Source organism: Pelobates fuscus, chromosome 1 (genome assembly GCF_036172605.1).
Source record: "Pelobates fuscus isolate aPelFus1 chromosome 1, aPelFus1.pri, whole genome shotgun sequence".
Classification (NCBI taxonomy): Eukaryota; Metazoa; Chordata; class Amphibia; order Anura; family Pelobatidae; genus Pelobates; species Pelobates fuscus.
The window spans coordinates 176,032,619-176,060,105 of record NC_086317.1 but is presented as its reverse complement, the minus strand read 5'-3'; the positions used below and the strand labels follow the sequence as shown (position 1 = coordinate 176,060,105).

At 43.0% G+C, this 27,487-nt stretch overlaps 1 protein-coding gene across 1 annotated transcript in view; it reads left to right on the top strand.

The window, feature by feature from the left end:
* Positions 1-27,487, top strand: part of HEATR6 (HEAT repeat containing 6) — a 58,981-nt gene that overhangs the window by 14,835 nt on the left and 16,659 nt on the right. The window contains exons 5-8 of the mRNA XM_063444399.1: positions 1,483-1,597; positions 3,329-3,430; positions 25,147-25,284; positions 25,977-26,266. Coding sequence (XP_063300469.1) covers positions 1,483-1,597; positions 3,329-3,430; positions 25,147-25,284; positions 25,977-26,266 — 645 coding nt within the window. The remainder of the gene's footprint in view (positions 1-1,482; positions 1,598-3,328; positions 3,431-25,146; positions 25,285-25,976; positions 26,267-27,487) is intronic.

The window sequence follows — 27,487 nt, the reverse complement described above, 5'->3', positions numbered from 1 at the left end:
ACTTGTCCCCACGTACAGGGCAAGGGGCGGTAGCGAAGAATTTAAGCTCACTCGCAGAAATGGGAGTGATTCTGGGGGGCCTGGCTGAAGTGGATGCAGCCGGACTAGTGTTACACTAGGTGCTAGTCAGCAGACATGTAAGTGTCCCTAGCGCCCGCTAACATGGCTGGCGGCACGATTTGTAGAATTATTAAAACATAGAGGGGCGGCTAAACAAGCAGATCAGTAAAGCTCTTGTCGGCGCCCCCCTTTAAGCAGCGCCCTAGGAGGCTGCCTAGTTGGCCTGTAGGACGCGCTGGAGCTTTCTGCGCCTTGGATCTGCCCCATCTCATGTTGTCAGTGGAGGCAAAGAGCCGAGGGAAATCTGCACTGAGTAAATAAATCGGGTGAGTAAATAAAGTTTTTTTTTTTTTTTTTTTAATCTTTTTGTGCTATGTGGAGGGTGGATGGGGCGCGAGGGAGGAGGTGGATCAGAGGGCACTATAGTGTTAGGAATACAACTTTTTATCACATTAATTCTGTATGGCCTTGCACCAAAAGTGGTAAAACTATTTGCTACTGTATGGGGTGATTTTGATTGGATATGGTTTATGGAATTATACAATGTCTGGATATTGCAATTCAGACCCAGAATGGTCCTGATACTGGAAACCTAACACAACATTTAGTGCAAATAAAAAGTTTAAAAATGGGAAAACAAATGTAAAAGAAATGCATTTTTTTTTTCACATTTTTACGAATAATAATTTCTACACATCCAGTGCAACTAAAAAACAAACTCAAATTAGATTTCTGTATCAGTTCTGATTCGAAATGCCTCATATGTCAAGGATCTAAATACATTTTTGGTAGTTAATGTTAACCCTTTATCAACCCCACCCTTATGCTTACACTTACACAAATTGTATACCTCCCCTGACCTTAACACTATTCTAACCCTAAACCGCATTAACCCTTGCCATACCCCCTAAATCTAGCCCTAATCCCTCCACTACCCATTACACTAACCAAAAGCAAACACACTACTAATATCAGTTTAGATATCAGCAGATAGGTTTCCAAGTTAAAACAGTAGAGTGCTCTGTGACTGCCATCTACTGGCTGTTTTAATTGCTACATTCTATGTAATAATGAATGGAGTCTGTTTTCGCAGCATATTACAATGTGATTATTGTAATTGGGAGACCTTGTCAGGGTCTATTCAGACCTTGATAGTCTTCTTTCAGCAGCCTGCATCCAGGAAACACGGTGTCCGAGCACAATCACTCAGACATGATGTTCTGATTGGATTTGAAGGGTTATTTTTTAGTGCAGCGCTGCATGTAGCTCATTGATCAGTCTGGGGACTTAAGTACTTTTAATTACTGCTATGCAGAGGAGCAACTGGTTTATATAACTGATGTTGTTCAGTCTTGTCTGGTTTGCTTTAAATTAATGCATGATTTTTCAAAATCTGACTTTAGTACTTTGTGTTTATTTTAGTGTACCTGGACAACCTTATTTGGATGAACCTTACCGTACTACATGTTTTCAAACTTTTCTAAATGTACTTCAGATGTCCAACACGACTGTATTTGATGAAATTGCAGTTTGTACAGTAAGTAGAACTGTTAAAGCTATAATATAGTGCCACGAATACAAAGCTGTATTCCTGTTAATATTGCCTCCCTGACTCCACCCTCCCTCAAGTCCGTCTCCCCCCCCTCCCCCCGATAAATAAAGGGTTAAAAAGCCTTTATTTACTTACCTTATCCCAGCGCCGAGGGACGTTGGTCAAAGCTTCGCCCCCTACGACGTCCCTCGACAAGTGGGCACTAATGCGCATGCGTGGCAAATGTTGCGTGCGCATTAGGCCTCCCCATAGGAAAGCAGTGAATGAATGCTTTCCTATGGGGAAAAAAAATCTGACGCTGGATGTTCTCCTGCAGAGTGTGAGGACGTCCAGCGTCAGATACTGGACCAAAGGTCCGTTTCGATCCAGGAAGCCCTCTTGTGGCTGCCTGGAAGACAGACTTAGAACTGCAACAGAGTAGTTTCTCTCGATGTTTAACATTGCAGCACTAACTGCAAAAGGGACATTGCACCCAGACCACTTCAATTACCTGAAGTGGCCTCGGTGCCTTTAGTGTCCCTTGAAGGCAGTTCTTTATGCGATTGAATACAGTTTGTTTGGAATGCAAATGCCCTTCTGTTTTTAAGTGCACAATAAATAAGCACATCTATTCAAATTTATGTATGATAATATTTAAGGGATCGTTCAAATTAAGTGGTAAACTCAATATCAGCTGTGTGCAAATCCCTGATATTCGTGTTGGCTACAGTCACAGGCAGTAGCTGTTAGTTGAGCGTTTCTATCTTTAACAAAGTGTTTACTAGACAGAGAGAGTGTTCTAGCATTGCTTTAGTGAATGTACCAGAGGAAGCACAATCTTTGCAAGACTGGGGAGATATGGGGAGATGAATGTGTCATGAAATGTATAATAAGCAAAGTTGAACCAGTCTTTGCTAGTGATCTGGCTATGGTTTTCAGAAATTGACAGTGAACTTCACATTTTGGGCTCCTGTAAGTGCAACGGCTTTTGAAATTGGTTTGTTTTCAGTTTGGCTATCTTTTTATAGCGTAAAGTCTTTTACAGCAAAAAAGTAGCTCCTGCTACTGATGCATATTATTCCATTGTCTCTGAATGGCATTGGTGTGTTTTATTTATTTATTTATTTATTTTTGATAGATTGCAATGTCCTTTAGTTTTCCCCCATTGCTCATTTGCTGTTTTTCTGTAGTCTATCTTGGTTTTAGCTGTGACCATTCCCTGGGATAAACCGTAAAACTAGTAAAAGAAGTATGAATGCATTTTTTTGCTTGTAATGAAGTGATTGGAAAAAAAAAAGGGTAGTGCGTTGAGGTAAAGTACTGTAAAAACATTGTCGCAAAAGCACATTGCTTTTAAACAAAATATCTCCTTTTTACATTGCTTTGCATGTTTGCATTGTATGCATATAACCTATATATGAAAAAGCTTAGTCACTCACAACTCAGATGAGAAGATATATTCAGAGATCTCTCAACATTTATTTGGCAGAAACAACTTAAACTCTACTATTTGAGACAAAATGGCTGTGTTTTTTCTATATTTTATTGTCTTCTTCTTTACCTAATTGAATAAATTACCAAAGGCTGACTCACAAGCTATTTATTTTAAATTGGTTACCAGTTTGAAGCTTATTCCATTATTTCATTATAATAAAAAGCTCTATCAGATGATGTGTCCATATAACAAGCAAACATACTGGTTTTATATATCGTTTAATACGTTCTATTTCTTTCCAGCTGCTACAAAATGCTTTAAAAGGAATTCAGTCTATTTTAAATGGAAGCAAAATTATGATAATGGATACGGAACAACTTGGCTCACTGCTTGCGGTTCTTAAGGTATTTTCTTTATTCTTAAGATCTTAATGTGTGCATACATGTAGAAGAATCCTGTCTTTTGTTTTGTATCAAGAAGGTATATATTTAAATTCAATAAAATTAGAAAAGACATTAAGTATAATGAACAAATAATTTTCACAATACAAAAATAAATGTGTATCATTATTATATAAACCTTTAAAGTGTCTCTCTTGCTGAGCTCTCTTGATGTGATAATGTGCATATATAAAAAATGTATACTTAAAAGGATATGTTAAGCGCCAAAAAACGTTCACTGAAAGAGATACTATAGGCACCCAGACCACTTCAGCTCATTGAAGTGGTCTGGGTATGTATTCCTTTAAGTCCGTTAATCCTGCAAAGGTAATTATTGCAGATTTTAATAAACTGCGATAATTACCTTTGTGGGTTAACTCCACCTCTAGTGGCTGTCTACCAGCCAGCCATGCGCATTAGGTCCTCCTGCCAGCTGACGTCAGCCGAGGAGCGGAGGCATAGCCCAAACGAGCGCCAAGGGATGCCGGCGCTGGACCCGGGTAAGTCACAGAAGGGATTTTTAATCCCCTTTGCATCATGGGGGGAGGGGGGCTTGACATAGGGGGCACTATAACAACTTTGTTTTCCTGGCATTATAGTTTACCTGTAAAGAAGAACTAGTTGAGTATTCAACATTCCACTTCACCAAATAGCTTACATGGAAAGCAAGCAAAAAGCATGTCAGAATTGGGGTATATCTCTATTTAGATCCCGTAAATTCCCCACACATCTGGCAAAGTATACATATTCGGCAACTGCTGTACTCATGAAATGCAGCAAAAAGTAAATTTATTTATTTATAAAATATTTTTCCAGGATGGATACATTGAGATTTCTCTTGTTTTCAAGATCTTTGAAAGAACAGACTGATGTCAGTGTGCTATTTGAATTTGTTCTGATACATAGTTGTTGACTTTGTAGTTTACGTAATTTAGGTACAGTTCCAAAGATCATTGTAACTGTTTTGTCAGTGTTTAGGAAGGTTATCCACCTTTCTACCTCTGTGAATTGGTTTTGGAGCACAGCCTCAAGCTGCAGTAAATTGGGTTTACTAGCGTATATTACAGTGTCGTCTGCATACATGTGTACAGTTGAGGATTTGCAGATGTTAGGTAGGTAATTTATAAATAATGTGAATAGCAGGGGGCCGAGTATGGAGCATTGGGGAACACCGCACGTTACTGGAAGAGGGAAGCGCCATCAGAAATGGCCACATATAGCAATCGGTCTGAAACATATGATCAAAACTAGGTTAGCGGACAATCACCAAGCCTGAGTTTTTAAGTTTTTGCAAAAGAATGCCATGGTCTACTGTGTCAAAGGCCTTGGCAAAATCAAGGAAAATATCTCCAGTTAAGTCTCCTTGTTCCATGCCAATTTGGATGTCATTGCAAACTTTTAAGAGGGCAGTCGAAGTTGAGTGATTTGGACGAAAGCCTGATTGGTCTGCTGTCAGATAATTTGTTTGTTGGTAATATTTACATAGTTGTGTTTGGACGCATTTTTCCAAGATTTTTGACAATGCCGGGAGCAATATCATCGGGCGATAGTTAGATACCAAAGTATTCTCACCACTTTTATGGATAGGTACTACTTTTGCAGTCTTCCAAAGTTTGGTTAAGTATCCTGACACCAGGGATTCATTGAAGGGTAGTGACAGGTTTAGCAATTGCTGTCGCACTGAGCTTCAGCAACATTGCTGGGATTTGATCCAGTCCACACTGATTTTTTTTAAATTTTTAAATTATTAAGATGTTTATTAACGACACTAACAGGCACAGGTCTAAAATTGCATTACTCTATAAGAGGATTTTGAAGATTTGGCAGGCCTGACCTTTATTTGTGGTCTGAAAAGGAGTGTCATTCGTTATCTTAGCAACCAGGGTGGTAGCACATCCAACAAAGTAATTATGAACCCCTTCCCGACCGCTGACGTATCAAGTACGTCCAACAAAAACGGTCCTTATGGACCGCGGACGTACCTGATACGTCCTGGGGTAATTAGAGCTCTGGAAGCGATCATGGTCACTTCTAGCAGCTCTAATGGTATTACAGCGATGCCTCGGGGGCTGCCAGAGATTACCGGGTGTATTATAGCAAAATACACTTAGAGTGAAATTATATAAATATCTGTGTGTGTATATGTTTATATATATATATATATATATATATGTGTGTGTGTGTATGTGTATGTGTGTGTATATATATATATATATATATATATATATATATATATATACACACAGTGGGACCTCGGTTTACAAATTTAATGCGTTCTCCGGGACATTTCTTATTGCGAAAAATTTGTAAACCGAAACACAGTTTCCCATAGGAATGCATTGAAAACCAATTCATCCGTTCTGGAGGTCAGAAAAAAAGTCAAAATGAGCTTGCATGGAAACCAACCCACAATGCATAACACACAATAAAAGACATGCAAACGACGAAGCTCAGCTACAGCTTGAGAAATGCACCAAAAAGTTCCAAAACAACTGCAAACAATTTCCAGATTGGCTCCAAAACTCCATGCAAAAGCCGCTCTAACACCTCCAACACCTCCACACTCCACGCCACGTGCTACCCACAGGCTCCAGCATGCTATAAACTTCCCAGGTTCAATGCATCCTGGGGAAACTTGCTTTGTATTGTGAAATTTATTTGTAAACCAAGGCATTATTTTCAATGGATTTTCATTTGTAAACTGAAAATTATGCTAACTGAGGCGTTTGTAAACAGAGGTCCCACTGTATACGCAAACAGGGTCAGCAGTTGACATACAGCCTGTATACTAAACCTACAGATAGAAACACATTACTGCACGCGGAAAGTTTCCATCCTAAACATCAGAAGGCGTCCCTTCCATATTCTCAATTCCTACGAGTTATTAGGAATAATTCAGACCCGAAGATGGCTCAACAACAAATATTGGAGATGTGGAGAAAATTCAAGGATAGAGGTTATAAGGACCAAATATTGCAACAAGCATGGGACAGATGCAATAATAACAGAGAACCAAAAGTTGAGAACAAGGGTAGATTAGTGTTTCCTACTACCTACACCACTGCATCTCCAAAAATAAAAGCCTCGGTTACATCCAATTGGCGGATCCTGGCCAATGACCCTTCTCTACCCGATGAATTCCACAATCCTCCTATGATGTGCTACAGACGGGGGAAGAACCTAAGAGATCTTCTGGTCAAAATTGACCCAGTGCATTGCTATTCCACCAAATCTACAACAGCAAATTTTGGATGTTTTCGGTGCTTGAGCTGTGTTACTTGTAGCCACATGACCCCTAGTAAAACCTTCTCACATCCACATTGTGGCAAAATATACAAGATACGCCACAGAATTACGTGTACATCTGATCACGTTATCTATAAACTACAATGTCCATGCGGTCTATCTTATATAGGGAAAACGGACCTACCACTGAGCGAAAGACTTGGGAACTATCGTTCCAAAATCAGAATTGCGTACAGAGACAATAAAGCAGAACTACCAGTGGCCAACCATTTTCTGTCATTGGGTCATCCTCTTACATCATTGAAATTCATGGCGATTGACCATATACCTCCTTCTCTGCGAGGGGGAGACCGTAGCAAGTTACTCCTACAAAGAGAGACATTTTGGATCCGAACTCTTGATACAGTGTGGCCCAAGGGCCTGAATGAGAAAATATAATTCACTATGTTTCTATAGATATTGAACAATACTACCTCTAATGTATCTTTATGTTTTCACCAATATCTAGAATAACAACACGAGTTCTTGTTCTGCAGTCTAAAGCATACACATTTTTTTTCAACCACTCTGTTATGTTCAAAAAGATTTTTTTTTCTTTTTTATTAATAAGGTTAGACCATTAATTTCACCTATAATTACTATAGCGATGGGAATCTCGCTGTTTTTTTTTTTAGGAGGGATATATCCCTTTAATTTTTTGACATTAGGTTGCTCTAATAATCTGCAACGATTAGTATCCTCTATATTTGCAACATACATTAGGGGGAATTTCATTCCACACTACTGCCTTATATTAGATGGTTTCTACGCTATGATCTTTTTGATAAGCTAACAGATATGGTCTCCTTCTATTGTGCCTTTTTAGCACCTCATCCACTATAAATTATGTGGTATTACATAGACCTCGGGTTCATATCCTTTCAGCCTGGAAACCCTTTAGAGAGTGTGTGCTTTTCAGTTAAACATTATAGCAACTGCATTTTTTCCTGTTTGGATACTCTGTATATATTTTTTGTCTACTAATGTCACAGAGTACATCATGATTGACAATTCCCTAAATGATACCTATTGCTACATTGTTTTAGACATGAAGGCTACTATGTCCACGTCTTTGGTGTATATGATTTCACTAAACATAGGTATTCTAAGCTAATACAGCTAGATAACTGGAGATATTTGCCTCTTGGTCCTTTATTCATATGCAGTAATATACAATGTTATGTATCTTCACTTTGGCTCCGCTAGACAACCGTCTGTATATATTCCCCACTTGATTTCTCATTTGTATACAGCATTATGCAATAGTATGTATATTTACTCCGGTTTTTAATTTATGTGTCCACTTATTTTTCACATGTGTATCATTGGTGGCAGTGAGCCCTTCTCAGCAGCATCACTAGTGTGCTGGCTGAGATTTATTGCTCTGGTAATCCCTCTCACGAGCAGCCGATCGGCAGTGTGCTGTGCGTTCCACTGGTTGCTTAGCAACCGTGGAACGCTCACAGCAGGACTGCCGATTTGATTCCTTTCGGCATAGCAAGCTAATCGGCTTTCTCCTCGTTGTTTTTGGCGGGCACTGCTCCAATTTCACATGGTGAAGGTAAGCACTTATTCATTATGTATATAATGCACTGTTATGTGTTATGTTTGTGTCCTGAAGAAGGCTCCTGAGGTGAGCCGAAACGTTGATGTTATCTTTTATTTTATTATGAATTAAAAGTTATATTTTATAATAGTCAAAGACCCTGGAGTGCTCTCCGTTCATTTGGACTTCATTTGGATATATATATATGTTAAAAGGCCTGAATTTGTGGGAGGAGTAAGTCCCCTACTTAAACTCCCAGCCCCTACACACCTCTGCCGTTCAGCTGATTGTCTTGTCCCCATAGCAACCAGCACTTCCGGTCCAGCTTCCCGCCAGAATTACTCCTGTTTCCAGCAGTCAGACGTCCTGAAACAGTCCTCCGTCCGTTCGAGGCCCTCGGTCGAGGTACCCGGCTTCCGGTCACGAGACCGGCATGTACACGTGAGTTAGGCGAAGGAAATAGTGTCCCGCGATTTCCCGCCGTTCGGGCCTAAAAACGTGGGGGTAGGCTCCCTCTTAGGTGTGAACAAATTCAGCGTTCACACCTAAACAGACGAACGCTCGGCACTTTCTCACCTCGTTTACATATTCGTACGTAATTTACCGAATTAGCATATGAAGTATATACACAATATTATTACCGGTATTCTCTTATTCCGTTCGGTCACCCAGGACCAATGTATTTCGTATGATTTAAGCACGAACACTATGCTCTAACACATATTCGGTTAGATTGTCTTGAAATAGGCTACAATATGCACTTAGGCCTATTTTACACGAATTCTACCTGCTTTTATGTATATTCCCTGTTCGGTTAATACTGATACCTTCTCATCAGTTTGGGGTTATATTTAACTTGTTTAAATACCAGCCTTTTGATTTTCTATCAATGTTAACCAGTTAAATTTATTTTACTAACCTTAAAACATCCACTACTATTATAAACATACGGTTTCTATACATATATTTAACTAATAACACTTCATCTTTTTTTAACCATGATACATACTGCCATACGTCACATATACAAATAAATACTTTGTCTAAACATAATACCCGGTACATCAACATCTGTACTAATCATTTCCCATATAATCACGCTGTCACATATTTTGGCTTTACAGAGTGCATCGGTTTCTCGCTTTTCCGCGCTAAAGTTGTTATTTCAAGGTCTTTTATTACAGGAACAGGTATGGTATTTTATCACTTTGAGTCATCAAGGTCTAGGCCTAAAAATTTATTTAAACTATTACGTTTTTATTACATACCATCACATCTGTGAACTATGAAAATTTTCTACAGTTAATCCTTAGCTCCAGTATTAACCTAGGCTTCCACCGGTTCAACACTGTTAAAACCTACTACGTTTAACACAATTTCTGTACATCTAACCAAGGTATAGTTCTCTATTTCTACTTACAACTGTTCATACAAAGACCTCACGTGGTCTCATTTTTCATTACTACTTTTTCAAAGGCTTACGCCCACGGTACGTTAACTCTTTATTATCTTCTACCCAGACATACGGTCATACGGCCTTCAGGCTCTGGAAAAACACCAAATCCTGACCTGGTACTCAGCCATACCTTCAGGTACTTACGCCCTTCCCAAATACGTCCATTGTCCAACCCAAGGCCTCATTCAGCCTTCTCTAAAAATATCTAAATCATCCCATTCACACACCCTAAACCTTCCAGATCCCTCAACGCAGGATCACACGTTGCGCCCCTAACAAAATACAAATCATACGCCACCACGATACGCATCAACATCTGTCTTAAATCCCCAGGATTTTTCCTCGAGGACAACAACAAGACAAGACTCACTACATTAAATACTACCAAAAGGTTCCAGAGACCATTTGCGACCAGTCAAGGTTAGTATCCACATACCACTCCAGTCCTCGCACTATACCCTTTAGTATACAATCGAACTGGCTACAGGGTCTAGGCTAATGCCTTGGCTCACCCTCTTAGGAAATCCAATCCCGCGAGGCCTTCCATCCCCACCCCACCTCAACACGGAGGTACGGCCCCACGCCCAAATCATAGTTAGAAGCCTCGCATGCCCTACTATAGGGCTCTAGTCAGGACCTCACCTGTCACGGCCACACGTTTTTATCTCTCTTTACTGTCATCGAGAGGCCAACATCCCGCCACCACGTCTGTGGCAACTATGTCATAAGCCAAATCATAGGTAGAGCCTCTCACCGCCACTTGGCATTAGCAGGGCCTCACCTACCCAAACATTCAACAGTTAAGTTTTTCGCTTCGGCATCCAGCATTACAGTCCAGTTCTTCCATATACTCCACCCCCCACACCCCTCCAACTTACCTTACTCCCTCACTAATAATCTTCACATAATAATTCCTTTTTAGAATGTCCCAAGAACCAATTCCAACCGAAGAACTGACAGAAGAGATACCGTTCACGCCAACCAGACCCGAGTCTCCAGGCGAATCACTCACCCTTTCAACCCCCACGTCCTTGAGAGCATGGACTATTCCCAAAATTACGGCCGAGCTTAGGCTCAGGGGAATCCCCTTTCCGGCCACAGCCAGAAAGGCTGAACTCTATAGGCTACTTACCCACCAAGCCCCCGAGCCTAGGCCAGGCACTAGCTCTCAAGGACAACCACCAAGCTACAGCACGGCCACCCAGGATACCCTAGCAGAGATCTTGGCCAATCTACAGACCCTCAATAGCAGGCTATCTAAGGTGGAGAGCGCGATCTCCCCCCCAGGTACTACCATGGTAGCCCCAGTCCCTATAACGGCTGTACCCGACATACCAACATGCCCTCCCATACTCCCCCCTCCCCCCCCCCCAGCACCAGGCACAGCCATTACACCATTTGAGTCACCAGCACACTCCGTCCCTGACTCTATCAAGAAAGATATCCTAGACGGGAAGGATGTGTGTCTGGTGTCTCTGCTCATAGCCTCTCAGGATGTACTTGAGAACAAGGCTTTCAACTATGGTGACATTTCTGTGGTGCTCAAGACAAGGGATCCCAGGCTTAATAAAAAATTGTCGATACCCCAGTTTGTGATAGCCTTCGGGATATACCGCGACATTATTTGCACGGTGTATCCCCACAGGAGAGAAGAATTAGACCTTTATCTGCACAAGGTGGTGGATCTAGGCATCAAGCATGGGGGCTCCTCTTTCTATGACTACCACAAGTCAGTGTCAGCGAAGGCGGCGACCCATCTGAAGCAGTTCAATATTAAAATGAACTGGGGTCAGATGGACACAGAACTGTTCTGTCGCCACTTCGCTGGACTCAGGCCCCCGGCTTGTGCCATATGCAATTCGACATCCCACATGGCGGACTTATGTCCCGTCGAAGCAGATCCCACCACCTCCACTCCCACCTCTCACTCTACTTTCACACCTCACTCCACTTTCACCCCTACAACAAATCAGCGGGTGGTCTTCGGGATAAGCTAGGTAGGCCCATTTCCTTTCTAGGGAAGGCGCAGGTGTGCAATAATTTCAACGCAGGCTCCTGCAGTTTCAGCGCCTGTAGATTATTGCACATCTGCTCCATATGTTTCAGGGCACATACCAAGACCATGTGCCCAGCCAGGTTGTCGCCAAACAAATGACTAACCGACATAAACATCGACAACCTGGTTTTTTATCTAAGGTCTCACCCTAGCAGGCATCTGGTGGATTATCTCACCACAGGGTTCACTAAAGGGTTTCTCACGGGTATAGTAGCCATTCCCCCAGGTACACTAGAATGCCCTAATCTCCAGTCAGCACGTTTAGACCCAGTCTCCACAGACACCCTCATTGCCTCGGAAATCACCAACGGTTTCATGATAGGCCCCTTCACCTCTTCACCATTCTCCTCCTGACGCACTAACCCCATTGGTATTGCTATTCACAAATATTCTAATAAAAAAACGTCTAATTATCGGCACCGCACTCCTCTTTTGTTCCAAGCATAAACGCACTCATTCCAGCAGACGAATTTTCACTTCAGTACGTAACCATCGACGACGCCATACAGTCCATCATATCATCTGGTAATCGACCCTGGCTTAGCAAAACGGACATTACAAACGCTTTTAAATTACTACACATGCACCCCTCACTCTGGCACTTACACGGTGTTAAATGGCGTGGGAAATACTACTTTTCTACACGACTCACTTTCGGTTCTCGTAGCAGCCCCAAACTGTTCGACATTTTCGCAGAGTCGCTATGCTGGCTGCATCTGAACATCACCAGGTGTCACTCCGTTATCCACTACCTCGACGACTTATTACTTATAGAGCCAGGGTCACCATCACCCACAGCAATCAGAAGCACTACTGCACTATTTGCCACACTTGGAGTCCCTTTGTCCCCAGCCAAAACTATAGGCCCCACAACTAAATTGACCTTTCTGGGGATAGAACTGGACTCTGTTAACCTCAGAGCTAGCCTCCCTCACGACAAACTGGCACGTTTGAGAGGGGAGATAGACTTGTTCCTGCGGAACGATGTTTGCACTAGGAAGGAACTTCAGTCCCTTCTCAGATCCCTGAACTTCGCCATGCGCATCATTCCGCAGGGAAGATCTTTCATATCCAGACTTCTTTGCCTGATGCATGGAGTTCCGGACTCTGGCACAGTTTCTTTGGACCCCCACGCCAAGGCTGACTTAGCTATGTGGGGGAAATTTTTGAAGGACTGGAATGGAATCTCCATGTTTATCCCCCCTCTCTCCACCTCTTCACCCATCATCCACACAGACGCGGCAGCCAATACCGGTTTTGCAGCCATTTTCGGGAACCACTGGTTCAGGTGCCATTGGCCCACTGAGACGGATGCCTTGCCAGGATTCAGAGAGACCTCAGCACTATTTGAAATTTATCCCATTGTGGCGGCCGCACACACCTGGGGTCATCTCTGGTCTGGCAAGGCAGTAAAATGCTACTCAGATAACTCGGCAGCTTGCGAAATCGTTAACAAAGGGCGATCATCTTCCCTGACCATCATGCGGCTGAGTCGCAAGCTGACCTGGTTGGCAGCATCCGGCCAGTTTCACTTAGTTTGTTTTCACATCCCGGGTATTCACAACACGGCCGCTGACTCTCTTTCTCGTTCTCAATTTCAGGCATTCTCTCAGGCACTCCCAACGGCTCACCTACAACCATCCAGGACACCACGGTTCCACGAACTAATCCTGGATTAAGCACACTCTTGAATCACGCTAGAGCACTCACTCACCAAGCATTATCACCCAACACGGCTATCACTTACAATAGGGCACTTAATATATTTAACAAATTCACTGCAGAGTTCAGTCTACCAGGTGTCTTCTCTATTCAAACCATGGTGTCTTTTGCCTCTTTTTGCCACCTACACCTTAAACTATCTCACAACACCATTAAACTTTATCTCACGGGGGTTCAGCACCACAGCCTCACCTATTTTCCTAACAACACTCCTTTCCTGTCATCATACTCCATCAAAAAGGTTTTGAAAGGTATATCAAATGTTTCACCTTCACTCACTACCACTAGATTACCTATAGATGGGCCTATCTTCAGGTCACTTAGCAATCTCCTTGACACAGCCCCATTCGACATCGGCACAAATACGGTGATCAAATCTGCTATATATCTCGCTTTCTACGGTTTTCTCAGACCTAGAGAGTTCACCGTGATTTGTCAAGGAGATATTAAGCTAAGTCTTAAAATATCACACCTCACTAAAATAGAGGATCACTACCTACTTTCGATCCCTACAACTAAAACCAACCGGTCACTACACCCTACAATAATTCCTCTCTTCCCTACTGATAATGCCTGGTGTCCGGTAAAAGTACTAGACCACCTACGGTCAACTCTGCACGGTCACCTACCGGACTCTCCGCTCTTAACACTACAAGGGCACCCGTTAACCACCGCAAAATTGATGGTACATATCAGAACTCTGTTATCTAAGCTCGGATACAACCCGACTGCATTCTCCGGGCACTCCTTCCGTATAGGAGCCGCCTCTGCAGCCTCTCTAGCACTAACACACCGGTCCATATCATCAAGAGACTGGGGCGGTGGAAATCCTCCATATATACTGCATATATTCCACAGCCGGAGAAAGAGCTTCGCCAAGCTTTCAGGAACTTGGTCTTGTAAAAAATGCAATAAAGTGTGTATTTCTCGAATTTATCTTTTGCCTGCTTTTATTTACAGGCCCACTCGTACGTTGGTTTCGGCACACCACAACCAACTTTGCTCACAGTTACTATCCATTACGTATTTAAATTCCGAGCACAAGTTAAAAGGCCTGAATTTTTGGAGGCCTGAATTTGTGGGAGGAGTAAGTCCCCTACTTAAACTCCCAGCCCCTACTCACCTCTGCCGTTCAGCTGATTGTCCCCTCCGACCTACACCCTGTTGCAACTATATTCTCCTTGGTGGGCCCTCTTTTATTTACAGGCCCACTCGTACGTTGGTTTCGGCACACCACAACCAACTTTGCTCACAGTTACTATCCATTACGTATTTAAATTCCGAGCACAAATATATATATATATATATGGTGTGTAGATGAAAACAAAACACAAATATATGAGGTGTGTAGATGAAAACAAAACACAAATCGTAAAACATAAAAAAAAAAAAAAAGTTTATAGTATTGATGTGTGATATTTGTTGGGAGAGAGAGGATGTATTGTATAGGGTTAAGAGATTGGAAGGATGTGCTGATCAGTGTTTGCACCTGTCATTTCAAGAGAATGGAAGTTGTGTTGGAGACTATCTATAAATGAGGACATGTGCTTGGGGTGGGTGAGAGGGGAACTGTCCTCTAGAAGGTTTCCTGTTGCATAGGGCAGTAGAACAGCTGATGGGGCTGGATACATTTTGAAATCCGTCTGAGGGAGAGAGATTTATTATGGTCCGATGGGCCTGCAATAAAGCTAAGGAATGAGGAAGATGCATCTATGGACATTTGAGTTAAGGATCATTAATGCAAAAACAAAGGGAAATATCAGAAATCACAGAGGTATCCATGTGGGGGAATAAAACCATTAAACAAATAACCAGAAAGATATATGGGCCTGAGCTGGTTAAGCTAACTTTTAACATAAAATATGCAATGTGCCAGGGATATGCAAACTATGACTAGCACAGGCTGTAGTTACAAAGTCATGGAAACATATACATTTAAAATAAAATAGTCACTAAATATAAAAACACAGGGTATGTAAAATGTAATGAAATGATGGTTCTCCAGAAGGCTACCTGTTGCATAGGGCAGTAGAACAGCTGATGGAGCTCTGTGTTGCTTGCAAGTCTTTGAAATAGTGGGAAACCACAGGGCATTTTAGATGGAAAGTAAAAAACAAGATTGGAGACATGAATGTAAAAAAGAAAAGACTAAAAAGTAAAGTTTGGAGATGCTCCAAAAGAGCATATAGGCTGCAGCAAATAGAAATGGGAAATTCAGATTGCAAGCTGGGAGAGAAGATCAAGCAATTTATCTTCTGATTCTCCTGATATTATGATATAGAAAATGCTTGCAGGGAGTAAACTTAGAAATCCCCTGAAAATTTAATCATTCTCATTAGCAATTCTCTGTGCGAGGAGCTAGGAAATACAGCTGTGCTGTCACAGCCTCAAGCAAAATACTCAAGTATCATTAGCTTGATAGTGTGAAAGAGTTAGAAATAAGTGAAAGAGTGAAGTTACAAAGTGTTTAAAAAGTGTAGGGGTCCTCAAATTTTCTTTCAGGCTGAGGTCTCAAGTGTTTGTAGAACCTAGCAACATGCTGAAAATTAGAGAACAAAGAATGATCTTAACAGAGTCCATGAGGCTCTACATAGAGTTTATAATTTAAACCTATACTATTTGATGCAAAGTGGCATAGAGACTACAGTTTATCAACTTGTCTGAGAAACTGCAATGCATATATTGTTAAAGGGACACTATAGTCACCTGAACAACTTCAGCTTAATGAGGTTGTTCAGGTGAGTGCTACAGCTACCCGGAGCCTTTTTCTTGTAAGCACTGTATTTTCTGAGAAAATGCAGTGTTTACATTGGAAGCTTGGAACACCTCTTGTTGCAGTCAATCAGACGGCCACCAGAGGGACTTCCGAGTTCAGAGGCCCTAAAAAGGCCTCTCGTCCGATGCATTCTGGGCGAATGCATCAGACGGGCTATCAGCACACAAAGCACTGTGAACGCGCTTTGTGTGCTGATAGCCTGTCAGCACTGCTGTGGGCGTGGCTTCAGCTGACAGCTTCAGCTTCAGCTGACAGCTGAAGCCCGAACCCACAGGGACGCTTACTGTCCACAATAGTGATTGAAGGGGGGGGGGGAAGGGGGGGGGGGGAAGACCTACTCTCCTTCCCCCCCCCCCGGCCCCCACCGCTGTGCGGCGGGTGGGGGCCCTAAAATTATCAATAAGGGGGGACCTATTGTCCCCCCCCGGCCCCCACCCCTGAGCGGCGGGTGGGGGCCCTAAAATGATCGATAAGGGGGGGGACCTACTGTCCCCCCCCGGCCCCCACCCCTGTGCGGCGGGTGGGGGCCCTAAAATTATCAATAAGGGGGGGGACCTACTGTCCCCCCCCCCCCCCCGGCCCCCACCCCTGTGCGGCGGGTGGGGGCCCTAAAATTATAAATAAGGGGGGGACCTATTGTCCCCCCCCGGCCCCCACCCCTGTGCGGCGGGTGGGGGCCCTAAAATTATCAATAAGGGGGGACCTACTGTCCCCCCCGGCCCCCACCCCTGAGCGGTGGGTGGGGGCCCTAAATACAAAGGGGGGGGGGCCCTAGTTAACCCTCCCCCCCCCCCCAAAAAAAAAAATTATCTCCCTACCTACCCCCCTCACCCTAAAAATAATGAGGGGGGGAACATTAACTAAAAACCTGTAAAAAAATAAAAATAAAAAGAGATAAAAAAAACTTACCATTCGATGTTTTCTTTCTTCTAAAATCTTCTTTCTTCAGCCCAAAAAAGGCCAAATAAAAATCCATAATAACCGACGCAATTAAAAAAAAAAAAAAAAAAAAAAAAACGAGCGCAAAAAAAATAATCCATCTTCACCCATGGAGGGCTCCGCGCAGATGGCTTGAAATCCATCCAATCACAGTGCTCTGTGTCATTTTACAAGCGTGGGAAAATTCCAAAGAACTTTCCCACGCTTGTTAAATGACAAAGAGCACTGTGATTGGATGGCTTGAAATCCATCCAATCACAGTGCTCTGTGTCATTTTACAAGCGTGGGAAAATTCCAAAGAACTTTCCCACGCTTGTAAAATGACAAAGAGCACTCTGATTGGCTCAAACCCACCAATCAGAGTGTTCTTAGCCTAATTGCAGGGCGGGGCAAGGCTTTATAAGCCTTCCCCCGCCCTGCGGAGCTCAGTCTGCGCGGAGCCCTCCATGGGTGAAGATGGATTTTTTTTTTGCGCTCGTTTTTTTTTTTTTTTTTTTTAAATTGCGTCGGTTATTATGGATTTTTATTTGGCCTTTTTTGGGGCTGAAGAAAGAAGATTTTAGAAGAAAGAAAACATTGAATGGTAAGTTGATTTTATCTCATTTTTTCTTTTTTACAGGTTTTTAGTTAATGGTCCCCCCTCATTATTTTTAGGGTGAGGGGGGTAGGTAGGGAGATATTTTTTTTTTTTTGGGGGGGGGGGGGGTTAACTAGGGTCCCCCCCCCTTTGTATTTAGGGCCCCCACCCACCGCTCAGGGGTGGGGGCCGGGGGGGACAATAGGTCCCCCCCCTTATTGATAATTTTAGGGCCCCCACCCGCCGCACAGGGGTAAGGGCCGGGGGGGGACAGTAGGTCCCCCCCCTTATCGATAATTTTAGGGCCCCCACCCACCGCTCAGGGGTGGGGGCCGGGGGGGGGACAATAGGTCCCCCCCCTTATTGATCATTTTAGGGCCCCCACCCGCCGCTCAGGGGTGGGGGCCGGGGGGGGCAGTAGGTCCCCCCCCTCATTGATAATTTTAGGGCCCCCACCCGCCGCACAGGGGTGGGGGCCGGGGGGGGACAGTAGGTCCCCCCCTTATTGATAATTGTAGGGCCCCCACCCGCCGCTCAGGGGTGGGGGCCAGGGGGGGACAGTAGGTCCCCCCTCATTGATAATTTTAGGGCCCCCACCCGCCGCACAGGGGTGGGGGCCGGGGGGGTACAGTAGGTCCCCCCCCCTTATTGATAATTTTAGGGCCCCCACCCGCCGCACAGGGGTGGGGGCCGGGGGGGGGACAGTAGGTCCCCCCCCTTATTGATAATTTTAGGGCCCCCACCCGCCGCACAGGGGTGGGGGCCGGGGGGGGACAGTTGGTCCCCCCCCTTATTGATTATTTTAGGGCCCCCACCCGCCGCTCAGGGGTGGGGGCCGGGGGGGGCAGTAGGTCCCCCCCCTCATTGATAATTTTAGGGCCCCCACCCGCCGCACAGGGGTGGGGGCCGGGGGGGGGACAGTAGGTCCCCCCCCTTATTGATAATTTTAGAAAGCGAGCTGAGCTGTCAGTCAGACAGCTCAGCTCGCGAACGCGCATTCCGCGCACACGCGCGGTAAAGCGCTCAGGTTCTTCATAGGGCGGCATTCAATGCCGCTCTATGAAGAACGCGATTGGTGCAGCGCGAAGCCGTCCCATTGGGCCCCGCGATTTCGTCATTTTGACGAAAAAGGGGGCGCGGCCTAGCGGGGAGCTCGGCGCTGGAACGGAGGTAAGTTTTTAATATAAAAACACCGATTTTTTTTTTTTTAATTAAAGAAAGTTCATATAAAAGCAAGAAGAAAGGCTGGGGGACCTGTCTTTCTTGCTTTTATATGGTGACTATAGAGTCCCTTTAAGATATCCCTTATTCTGGGATCATATTGCCACAGGTCAACCAACAGAGTCAGAAGGACAAGAAGAAGGAGGAACCTGTGCATATTTAGAGTGTCCATTTTTGTCTGCAGGGTCCAAGAACATCTCACTTGTTTTTAAATGGTGTGCTAAATTATGTATATTGGAATTTAATTTCAACCTTTCATGGAAAGAGAGCACACGATGGTACTGTAGATACGGGAAAAAAGTGCTGCTGCCCACTTACGTCTTCATCATAATGCATGGCAATGAAATATATAATTTTTTTTTTTTACAAAGTGTCAAGCAGCCCCCGAAGTATGAAGTCTCATTACTCTATGGTTTAAACCTCGTTTAGCTGCAGAAAAGATCTTTTAAAAACAGCCTGTACCTCAGACAGTTGACACATTTTTTCACTGAGCCAAGCATGTGCCTTTGTGTCAGTTGAGCTGGATTTAAGTTAATTGTGGCCACAGTTTATGAAAGTAAAAGAACATGCACTAGCCATTCTAAAAAGAAGTGTGCCTTTAGTAACTACAGATAGAGCTCCTTCTGAAGTCTTGGATGACCCAAAGTATACAAAAACTAAACCATTTAGATTTAGCAATAATAAAGAAACACTACCCACAAACATGTATTCTAGACCCTATAGTATTACAAACACCATTTAGCCCACCATGCTCCCTTAAATATAGTAAAATCTCCTCTTATTTACAGTGCTGCATGGGCTGGCCAGCACTGACCCCTCCACTGCCCAGAATTAAGTCTCAGCCAATCACAATGCTTTCCCATAGGAAAACATTGGATTAGATTGTCAATTCTGCTGAAATCAGCCAAGGAAGCAAGCCGGGGGCGGAGCCAAATGCCGCTCTGTGCAATCAGCATTTCCTCATAGACATGCATTGAATCAGTTCCAACTCTATGGGGAAAGTTCAGTCTCCATGGAGAATGTGCAGCGCTGATCCAGGAAGTACTGTCTGAGAAGTGGCCACTGGAGGTGTCCCTAGGGCAGTGTTTGCTGCAAAAAGCATGCAGGGAAATACTATACTCACCATAACTACTACATTAAGCTGTAATTGTTCTGGTGGCTATAGTGTCCAATTAAGTATGGAGACTAGTTGGCAGCAGTATGATGATCACTGGCAGTTTTTAAAAACACTGTAGATGCAAAAGAAATTATACATACTCATCGTTCTAACTCACTTTTTCAACATACATTAGGTTGGAAATACTCAGTTTCTGCCATGTCTCTTCAACCAAGGAGAGGTTGACGCCTAGCTAGAACTTTCCAGCATGGCAAGGAAAGCTGTCTGTTGCATTTCTCTAGAGGACTTGGAAGAGAACATATTGTTTTGACCCAATTCTAACTGAGCAATTGATATTGCTACTAGTGTGACAAGAATATAATTACATGATTTTACTATTTCATGACGAAAAGTCATGATTTTTTGAAAGACACGGAGGCGACCAATAGCAGCAAAGAACATAAATAGAACATATACAGTGAGACAACCAACCAATCCACATTCAAGTCCCAGTGTAACAGCAAGCACCGCCTCTAATGCTTTCTCTTTCTTTGGAGATGCGACACATCACGAGGAGAGACATAAAACAAGAACCAACAGAAAATCCCAACATCCAGAAAACACAGTAACGAAATCCAGTGAATGCCAGTCCATGGAACTTCTCAACCGGAAACAAACTTAAAGACGGTAACGGAATCCAGCCACCTTAAGGGAAACAAACCAGGAAGAAATAAGGACCATCGAGCAACACCGAATCAAGCTGTAAAAACACAAAGAACAGGAGCCCAAAGGTTAAATCTGTACTAAAACCAAATTGCAGATGCCAATAAACATGAATCCCACAAATAGCCTATTGTATTACAAACAGTGCAAATCCACCATACAAAAACATGAAAAAAATCGAACCAGGACATACGTGAACATAAAACAACTAAATAAATACAGTGCATACAACATAATACCTACCGCACCCTGGAATCCCTATGAGAGAAAAAGTCAGCAGGGAGGAATAAAACAAGGTAAACAAACTCAGAAGGGTGGGACAATACTCTCCTCCGTGTCTTAAATAAAATCATGACTTTTAGTCATGAAATAGCAAAATCATGTAATTTTATGTCAATACACGAAGGCTCATATTGCAGTTTTAAAGCTGACCAACAACCTACGAAAAAACGTGAGAGACCGGGCCAAAAATAAAATTTGTGAAACATGGATTCACGCGACCAATCTGCCATCCTCATCTAGTCTTCCAGACGCGAACCTGAAGCCACCATAGACGTGGCTGACGCCCCCCGAGAAGACTGGGCGCCAAAAACAGATATGTCCACACCAGCCTATGACATCACCCTCTTCACCCAGCGAGCCAAGGTAATACTTTAAACAGGAGAAAATGGTTGGCAAATCGAGAGAAATAATTCCAAATACAGAAGACAATGCGCACTGGTCCGAAGCTCATATTCGCGCAAACAAGCAACAGTACACAACGCCGGAGAAGCAGGAAAAGCCGGATACGATACCGACCGAATAGCAGTCTTAGTACGTCTGGAGATGTTAAACGTCACACCGTCCGGAGTGAAGGACCGTACATCATATTCCAGGGCACAAGTATCCGAAACACACTTGCACGACGTGAGGCAAAACAGGGAGACCATCTTGGCTGACAATTGCCGTAAGGATAGGTCCGTGTTAGGAGGCCAGGAACTGAAAAGAGACAACACACAGTAGACATCCCAAGTGGAGGAGTAACCAGGCCTAGAAGGGCACGGCAGTCGGGATCCCCGACGCAATCGGCACACTAAGGGGTGTTGACCCGGGGGACAGCCGTCAAAACTGTCATGAGATTAAGAAATAGCCAACCTGTACAAATTAATCGTGCAATACGTATGGCCAGCCTCAAACAACGATGCAAGGCATTGAAGGATTGCATTCACAGGTGCCGAAACAGGATTCATGTTCCTAGCCAGGCACCAGCCAGCCCAAGCTCGCCAAGTGGTCCCATATGACCGTTTAGTACCGCGAGACCATGCATCCACCAGGAGGCGCCTAGTTACATCCGAAACCCCTTGGACATCCCAGGGACCCTGGAAATTCGCCATGCAAGCAGCAGGAGGGATCCATCCAGCAGAAGCGGATGCCGTAGGCCTGTCGGATACAGAAGAAGGTTCAGGTAAGACAGCAACAACCTGGGTATATCCACAGCCAGCTCCAGCAGCTGTGGGAACTAGGATTGGGTCACTTCGACCTGTTGCCGGCGAACCTGGAGTAGGACTCGAGGGATTATGGCAAGTGGAGGGGAAGGCATATTGGAGTGAGCTGTTCCAGTCTTGCAGGAAAGCGTCCACTGCTTCTGCAGCCGAGGCTGGGTGCCAGCTTTAGAAACGTGACAATTGGGTATTGACACCGGACGCAACTCGGTCGATGGCAAAAAGACCCCAGAGAGACGAGATAGCGGTGAACACCCCCACGTCCAATCTCCAGTTGCTGCTGTCTGAGAGAAAGTCCACGTGAATGTTGTGGAGTCCCGGGAGGTACTCTGCCGGATCATCAAATCCCTGGCCAAACAATATGTCCAAATGTCCTTCGCCAGACGGGCCAGAACTGCCGACTGCGTGTCTCCCATGTGATTGACATAACGGACTGCCGAGACGTTGTCCATGTGCAGCCGGATGCATGCGCTGGCAGTCCCGTTCGTGAAACTCCGAATCGCAAAGGAACCGGCTAGGAGCTCCATAGCGTTGATATGGAGTCGGACTTGGTCCTCCGACCAATGTCCCCCTGTACACCGTTGCAATGGGCACCCCAGCAGTGGAGACTTCCATTCGAGTTCATGGTGAACTCTGGTAGGGAACTGAAGATGGCCTTGCCATTCCAAGCAGAGAGGTTGTGGATCCACCAAGTCAATTCATCTTGCATCTCAGTGTCTAGCAAGACCATGCCTGCATAGGAGGCACCATTGCGGAGGTGTGCGTTCTTCAGTCGCTGGAGGGCACGGTAATGAAGTGGAGGCCGGTACACCACTTAGCTTGAGGATGCCAGCAGGCCAGTGATTCGTGCCAGATGGCGTAGCATGATCTGAGGGCGCGCCAGTGCACGGTGTAATTCCTTGTGGATGGTTTGAATCTTGGCTGTTGTAAGGCTCAGTGACTCTCTGGAGTCTATGGTGAAACCGAGGAGCTCCATGCATCTTGAAGGAGTCAGGCAGGACTTCTCCCATTTGAGGAGGAAACCCAGGCGAGAGAGGAGGTCTATCGTCCATTACAGGTGTCTGAGTAGGGTGGAGTGATCCTGTGCCATGATCAGGATATCGTCCAAGTAGATGATCACATGCACACCCCGACTGCGTAGCCAAGCCTTGGCCGGGCGAAGCAGTTTTGAGGAATGAGAATTACCCCCATGATGGAATACCATTTGCAAAAGAAGACAACCCAAGGTATCGCAAATGGGGTATGTCCAGTCTTTTTAGTAGCCACTTTGCCACACACACTGGCCAAAGTTAGCGTTCATAATTAGTTTTTTTTGCATTTTTAACACACACAAATATAAATGCTAACTTTGACCAGTGTTTGTGACTACGTGGCTACTAAAAAAGACAGAACATACCCCATATTGAATACCCTGTGTTGTTTACTTTTCAAAAATATATGGTTTGATGGGGGTAAATGACATTGTCCGGCTTCAAAAATGTCCCAAATAGGACATGGGTGCATGATGACCAGCTGTGAAAATTCCAAGTTGGAAAACTAGAATGCGCACCCTCCATATAAGGTATTTTAGCCCCCAGAGAACGCGACACACCTATACATGTGTGGTATCACTGTACTCAGGAGATGTTGCTAAACACATATTTGGGTGTTCTTTAGCAGTAACCCTTTAAGTTCTCAGTACATGTATTCTTAAATTGCTATGTGTGTAAAAAAAAAATCACCAATTATCTTTTTTTTTAATTTGGCATAGATTGGTGGTAAAATGGTTGTATGAAAAGAGTCAAAATACCCCAAGCTTAATACCGTAGGTTGTCTTCTTTTAAAATATATATACATGTGAAGGGTTATTAGGGATTCCTGACAGATAGCAGTGTTACAATGTAACTTGCATTAATTTGGGAAAAAAATGGTTTGGAAATAGCAAAGTGCTACTTGTACTTATAACCCTATAACTTTCCAAAAAAAGCTAAGAACATGTTAATATTGGTTATTACTAAACCCAGGACAAAATTTAAAAACTATATAGCACAGGTGTTTTTTGGCGGTTGTAGATGCGTAACAGATTTTGGGGGTCAAAGATAGAAAAGGTGTTTGTGGTTTTTTTTGTTTTTGTTTTTTTTACATTATTTCATCATATTTTTTTTTTTTTTTTTTAATTCTTTATTTTTGTTGTGCATGTAAATATGTTGCAAAAGCAAAACGCCACAACAGCGTACAAGTTGTATACAGATTATACAGTGGCAAGAGTTCATGCACAATTTTAGTTTTTATAGTATGTAGACAATCTTATCTCACCCTGTGACTATACATAATAAAATAAAGTATATGTTCAGTATATTGAGATAACCAAGAGGTTATGCAGATGAACCCTCGTTAGGTACAAACTAATAATAAGTAGCGCAGTCGTTTAACTTTGATAACATATTTCATCATATTTTATAACGTTTTTATAGTAATTTATATGATATGATGAAAATAATGGTATCTTTAGAAAATAAATGAGTACAATAAATGAGTAAGAGGAAAATTACAGCTAAACAGCGCAGAAATGTAAAAACTGCCCTGGTCCCAAACAGTAAGAAAATTGAAAAGCAGTCTAGTCGCAAAGGGGTTAAAGGAAGTTTTAAATAAATGCCTTTTTAAAATTAGTACTTAAACTGCCAAATCCAATATTGTCCAGAAAAAAACTAAAATAAACGGTTAAGATAAATGTTTAGATATAAATGTTTGGATATGCTTCTATTAATGTAGACATGTTACCATTAAAATTATGTTTTTAAGAAATGTATTCACTCTCTTTAGAAATACATGTTTCATGGACTTCCTGGACTCAACATAGAGATGCCCATGGTTCTGTATCCATCTCCCCTCCCTCAGTATGATAGAAGATCGCCTGTAAAGCCTGAACAAAATGAGGCAACCACAGTTCGTCCAAACTGGGTAAAAATGTCTTTCCAAAATTAAATACTTTAATTGTGTGCTCTTTTGTGAGCTGTCATGTGTTGAGTGAAATATGTTTTGCACTGTCACTAGTGTATGTGTGTCGGCTTTCTCATTTCACAGGGACCATGTTCTGTCCTTTGTGGACCAATATCTGTTTGGATGTAGTATATCTGAAACAGATTTCCTATGAATTCTATGTGACATGTCTATATGATTTCCTGTCTCTTGAAGAGATACAATATACAGTAATTTCATTTCATTTTTAGTACATTAAGAATATATCAAAAAGGGGGAAAAAAGTAAAGGAACAAACCTACTCAACCAAAGATTATAGACCTGCTGCTCTTGCACAGGTGTGTCATAGCTGGAACACCGCTAGACTCCAACATTTAGAAGTCTATCCTCGTGGCCAACAGAGTTGATCTAAGTGTTTGCCTGGCAGGGTTTATAAGCTGATAACCTCTATACTAGAGCAGCTCTCCATTTATACAAAGCTTTGTTCAAAGTATTCTAAATTCGGACTGTGAACAAGTGCCTGACGTATCCTCAAGGGAAGTTATAGATTTTCAATGTTATGTTTTCCTTAAATGTTTGTGAGGTCTGAAAAATAAAACAAAATTTAGAAATCTACATCACTGTAATGTTTAATTATATTTTTAAGCGTGTATTAAATATAGTCTTTTATATAGAACAAAAAGAAGAAATCCAAAGGCAAACAAAAGAAAGGACAGCAGGAGGAAGAGATGAAGGAGGAACTGGAACCTCCCACTGGAGGAATAAACCATGGCTTACAATCCCTGAAGTTGTGTGCAGATGACTCATCCAGTTTATATTTGGGACCCCAGAAATCACCTGGGAAGGCTTCATATGTTCCTGTTGGTAAACTTCCATTAATGGAACCATTTCAACGGTATAAGAAGGCAAGCACCAGTGACTCAGACTGTTCAGATGCAGAGACTTGCTTGCAGAATAAAACAAGGTATTGATCTGAATTGTGCAGTTTTATTTAAGAATTATTTGTGTGTGTGTTTGTATGTATATGTGTTTATATGTGTGTATACTCAAATGCACCGCACTCCCACTCATGTTTTGTCGGTATCTTGATGCAAAATTATAGAAACCCAAAAAGAGTGCATTTGTAGGACTTGATTTTAATTCAGATATGTCCAGTTTTTCACAAAAACATCAGTCTAACCGGACTTTTTTCAAGAGCCGAAAATTAGTCGAAGTTACAAATTCAAGTGAGCCATTTTAATGACCGCAGCTAAAATAGTACCACTTGGGACTGTAACTCCCCTTCCCCCATATGTGTGTGTGTGTGTGTGTACTTGTGTATACACAAATATGGGTTACAGCTTAGGTTCTATAAAAAGAAAAAATGGAACAGAACATAGTGATGTATTGTGATATAAAGTGAGTCAAATGACTAATGATTGCACTCGCAAGAGGTAAATAAGTCAGCGCCTTGAGGCACTCAAAGGGCTATAGTAATCCCCTCTCCTTCTCTGGTTGGAATAGATGACCAATCAAGGAACAGGAACTGGAACAGGAATCTCAGTCGGTAGGATCAGGGAAAATATAAATTTTATTTGGATGTATTAAACCTCCAATAAAAACAAAGATAAAAACAATGTACAAATCCAATGCGTTTCATCCACAAACAGGTGGCTGTATTCAGGGATAAAATAAACAATTGATGTAATACAAAATAATGTCTGATCCTACACCCCCAAATCCCTACCGACTGAGATTCCTGTTCCTTGATTGGTCATCTATTCCAACCAGAGAATGCAAGGGGATTACAACAGCCCTTTGAGGGCCTCAAAGCGCTGAGTTATTTACCTCTTGCAAGTGCAATCATTAGTCATTTGATGCACTTTATATCACAATACATCACTATGTGCTGTTCCATTTTTTCTTTTTATAGAACCTAAGCTGTATCCCATATTTTTTGTATACATATGTCTGTTTAAAGGAGCGCTACTGGGGAAGGCCTCTTGAAAAGCTATATCAAAAAACTAAGTATTTTTGGGCTATTTCTACACTTAACACTTATATGGTGTAGGGGTGTTCTGATCCAATGTTTTGAACGAAATGAGGAGTGTACCCTTCTTTTATGTCTTTGTATAGAATTTGCATAACCCTCAGCTACATTTATTTATATTCTGGTCATAAAAATATATGCATATTTATTTGTGTA